This window comes from Apaloderma vittatum, unplaced genomic scaffold, assembly GCF_000703405.1.
Source record: "Apaloderma vittatum isolate BGI_N311 unplaced genomic scaffold, ASM70340v1 scaffold27025, whole genome shotgun sequence".
NCBI classification, from domain to species: domain Eukaryota; kingdom Metazoa; phylum Chordata; class Aves; order Trogoniformes; family Trogonidae; genus Apaloderma; species Apaloderma vittatum.
The window spans coordinates 40420-45190 of NW_009715809.1; the positions used below are offsets into that span (position 1 = coordinate 40420).

General features: G+C 40.3%; 1 protein-coding gene across 1 annotated transcript; it reads right to left on the minus strand.

Annotated features, from left to right (window-relative positions):
- Positions 1 to 88: 88 nt before the first annotated feature.
- Positions 89 to 3834, minus strand: TMEM254 (transmembrane protein 254; the record flags this gene model as incomplete). Its single annotated transcript, XM_009869307.1, has 3 exons — positions 89 to 209; positions 2462 to 2521; positions 3731 to 3834. Coding segments are annotated over 3 exons (285 nt in total), but the record flags the coding sequence as incomplete, so codon positions are not given.
- Between the last annotated feature and the right edge of the window lie 937 nt (positions 3835 to 4771).

A 4771-nucleotide genomic window follows, 5' to 3' on the forward strand; every position in this document is an offset into this window, starting at 1 on the left:
GCTAATTGCAGCACCTGGGCATGGAAGTGAGGGTGTTTTCTGAAAAATGAGCCTGAAGAATGTGAGAAGTTACTGCTTTCGCTGTCTTCTAGTAGTACTTCTTGGCTGGAGGTTGGTAACACACCAGAATGCCAAAGGAAGCGTATCCAAATAAAAGGGTCTGAATGAACCATTGAAACTGAGCAGATGAGTCGGTGATTCCTTTAGCTCTGCAACATTAGAAAAAGCATAGAGCGTGTCAAAAAAAAATTATGGTGTTGCACACTAGATTGTGATACAAAGTAAGGTTAGATATTTCTGGGCATCAGACTTAATTAGAACATTGGAACTTAGCATGATTAATTTCAATCTACTGTGATTTACTTCCTGTAGTAACTAAACATAGCAGTTCCTGTGATTTTGATGATTTTTAAAGCTACCTGTGGAACAAAGGTACTTTCAGAGACTTCATGCATAAATTTTCCTCAGTAAGATGTAAATTGCAATCTTAGTCTACGCTATTTGAAATAACTTATCCTAGAAGTTTATGTACAAAGAACCAAGAAACAGGAGTTGCTTAATCCTAATTTTAATGCACAAGTCTGTCTATGACTTGCTGACTACAATCACTGAAGGCTGACAGGGCAAAGAGGCCTGATAATTCCAGTGCAGTGCAGGACGGAGAGGCACTGTGACTTGAATTTGTGGCTAGAAAAATAGGTACAGGGGGCTGAAGACACCTCACTTGTTTTATGAAGCAAAGACCTTCCTATGTCAGTTAGGTTTAACTTAGCTTACATGAAGTTTTTCTGTATATTACAGAAAATGTCACCTTGCCCTCCATTTCGTGGCTGAATTTTCAGAGAAAAGAACGAGTATAAACATGATAGCAAACCCACACGATTTCACATTTCTAGTAAACAACTACTTCAGGCATAACTGTGCTCCCACTCCTCAGTTTACAAGGGAGCTCCCTCTACTGACCTTTGCTAGAACAGTTCAGCTGCTAATTGTTCCAAAGCCTCTTCACGTACAAAATTATCACATAGCAAGTGTTGATTAACACATTTCATAATGTTCATTCTTAAATCAACTTACCAGCTGTCAAAAACTTTTTTTTAATAATCCTAGCTACAGTATTTCCAAATGAGCACAGAAACTGGAAAAACTAAGGCTTAAAAAATTCACCTGCTCAAATACAGCAAGTTACTCAGACTGTATGTAGAAATGCAGGCCAACAGCAGCACTGCTGTTAACAAATTCCTACCTGCTTCCTTGCTAGTTCTTCCTCATGCCTCCTTTGCGGCGTTCATAACCAGTAATCGCTTTCACATCAGTGAAAAGTATATGGTGCTTGGTGTTCATGGTAAAGTGCACTTGTAATCTATAGAAGCGTGCCTGAAGAGATGATGATGGCTAGGCAATCTGTGCTCTCTCTCATGGGCTTTAGTGCTACTCAGTAAAATTTCCTTACTTGATTACAATACACCCACTTGGTACATTCGCTCGTAATCCAGTTGCCTCATACTTAAAAATCACCTTAAGCCTCTCTACCTATCTGCAGAATCAAAGTTTTGACTTCGAAGTTATGTAACTTAAAACTGGAGGCTGCTAAAAAAAAGTTACTAAATCCCATTCTGAAGGAAAAAAATGGTCATCCATATTCTATTATCTTGAGAGCCACCTTAAAAGCTTTCCATGGAAGAAAATCCCTTTGCCTCCAAGAGATGTTACCTGAGAAGCCTGTGACAAACAGCTGTGACCTGAACCAGAGGAGTGGAAACCCACCATTTTTACAATGGCAGCCAGACTGACCATCTACTCTGTAGAGCACAAAAACCAGTTTTGACGTTCTACTGAATTATCACAAACAAAAATCAAATGAACAGAAGGGTGATGTTTTGGCACAGCATACCTCTTCAAATAATTTGTTATCCTAACGTTAGACTTAGCTGGCCTTACTTTTATAGTCTCATTCATCAAAGTGTTTTATCCCATAAACCTGCAGATACACATAGGTCTTAAATAGCCCCAAATGGAAGTGTCCAATTATATTATCACAATATAGATGCAATCATCTTAGCAGGTAATCAGCAACCTCAAAATTCTGATGAGGTAAGATCTGATAAAGTTCGAACACCTGAAATTGTCAGACTATTTCTACACTGTCTCCTGCTCCCTCTGCTTCCTGAAGCACAACTTTACCCAGCGAGCAGGCAGCTTGGAGGCAGACAGACAAGCTCTGGCAAACCTTGCTGCTGCCAGTTCTGCAAGTTGCTACCCCTTGCTTTTGCCACTGGCAGAATTTGCAGCAACCTCTTGTGGAGGACAGCAAACTATCACTGCAGCAAGGACTTGACACGTATCCTCTGAGATAATACAGCTGCTGAGAACCACCAAGATCAGCCTGTATCTTAAGTCACTTGTATGAGAAATACTTTTCAGAGAATCTGTGTTGGGATGAGGGGAGGGAACAACTTACTCGCATAAGCTAATGCAGTAGAAGGCTTCTACTACGTGAATCAACAAGGATCCCCAGAACCTATGAAAAGAAAACATGGTTTATTTTGTAGAAAATTAAGGAGAGCTGTTGTATCCAAGATGCATCACATAGAGAATGTAAAACTAGAGCAGAAGTGACATCTCACTTTAACCTAGAAAGTGAGGCTTGTTTCTTATCTTAGGAAAAAACCCCTCATGCCTGGTGTTAAAACAACCTAAAGTCCACCAAGAAAGTTAGAGCTGCTGTAACTTCTACACTATGCCTGCACCTGCCATTTCAAGTACCTATCCATATCCAAAACTTTCAGCACTGAAATTAAGCCAAAAAGTATAATGCTTAGTGAAAACAGTCTAAGTTAACCTTAGTTAAATCTATCCTTCTACTGACACAAATATTTTTTGTGGTCGTAACAAGTTATGGGACGTTTTATAGATTTAGTTCTATGGAAACAACTGCGTGTACAGATTCAGGATACATAATATGACTTGACTGGTCAAAGATTTTTTATACAGAAGCTTTTCTTAAAGAATGTTACCCAGGAACCTTACCCAGTTAGGATTAGTTAAATACCTTGCTAAAGCAAAGGATGCTCTGAGCAAAGATGAAGGCTTATCTCCTACCTGACACATGGAAAAAAACCCACAAAAGTCTTGTTGTCTTCCTGTCTTTACAGAAAGTCAGCAAGTGAGAGATCTGGTTAGAGGAAAATGCTTTCCAGCTCTTTTGTTAATTAAAGTAACAAACCCTAAGCTTTGTTACTCTGCACTAGGCAAAACTTAGCGCTGTGCAGTTTCTTCAGCAGGTTATTTCTCACATGGACAGGATCAGGTTTAGTTAGTAGCAAGACACAAAATACTCTTTAAGTGAAGCTGGGGGACACACACTCTTAAATAGAAAATTAGACTACTTAAATAACAATTTGATAAAAGAACTACTTTAGAAGGTGTAACAAATATAAGTTTACATATGGACTAATAACTGTCTCCAAAAGTACCAGGTTAATTTTTTTTTCCTTTCTCCATGTAACACCACACATGCCAAATTCTAAGTTGAATTTTTACACTTTCATACTTATCTGTCTAGTCTTCTACATACTTATTACCCCATACCCTTTGTTGTAATGAGCTTGAAAGGAGAGCTCTTTAAATGTAATTAACAATGGGGTTACCAGAAAGCTTGTTAATATAGACTAAATAGTCAGAGAGAGGCAACAGGAGAGATGCAACTACACAGTCAAATATAACTTACGCGTAGGTTATCAACGTGTGGTAGTTTTTCACTGCGTAGAGAAGGAAGTCACCCACTGCTGGCATATAATTATAGGGTATAGTTGCAGGCGAAAGCACTAGCCACTTGGGGGGAAAAAAAATTAGTTTGCTTGCTTCAAGACAGAATTACTATCAACTTAGCCTTCAAATTACTTTTCTTTTCGGTCTCCTCCCCCATTTCTATCAAATGAAGTTTAGAGCTCATTTACTCATAATATGTCAACTCTTTCGCTCCATTAACCTTGCCAATACCCACATTCTTTAATACCAAGACCACCAGCCTTCTAAAAGCACGCTCTTAAGAAGATTCAAATGTATGAGATTTCTTTTCCTTGACACACAATACGCCCAAGGTAATAGGTTTAATGTTGCTATCTGTGTACCAAAAAGTGCATCCGCACATTAAGTGGCACTTAAATTGTAAGCTCATTAGCCATTACACATGGTAGCAGCCAAAAATACATTGCCTCTGTCCTGAAGAAGCTAATCTGATGCAACTGACCTGAAGAATTCAAACAATTACTAGACTGAGAGGAAGCAGTAACTACTTGTCTCTGACTAGGGGATCAGTCTTTCCTCTTTTGTCCCTTAAAAAAGGGAAATATCAGATTTGGTTCTGTTTTGAACGGGGCGAAGCCCAGGCCCCAATAAGCATGCAGGGTTCCCGGATCCCTCCTGTCACTGCGCTGCCCGCGCTACTCGCCGGGCTCTGGCTTCTGACAAGCCCTGCAGGAGGAGCGGGGAGCCCAGCGGGGGCGCCAGGGAAATGCTAAGCTGGGGCAAAGCTCACCCGGCTTAGCTTTCCTCCGGGATCAACGCTGTTGTTTTCCAAGGACGTAGAAAATGTCTAGAAAATCCGTGCAAATTTGAGAAGAACCACAGCCCGTGGAAGATGGACCTTCCTACACTTGTCCGACACATCAAAACTGTCGTTATTCTTCCCGCTCCGGCAATCCGACCTGTTTTACCTAGGCCCGTGTTTAGACACTAGGACGAGGTGCTAGCTGAACTAGTCCGACCT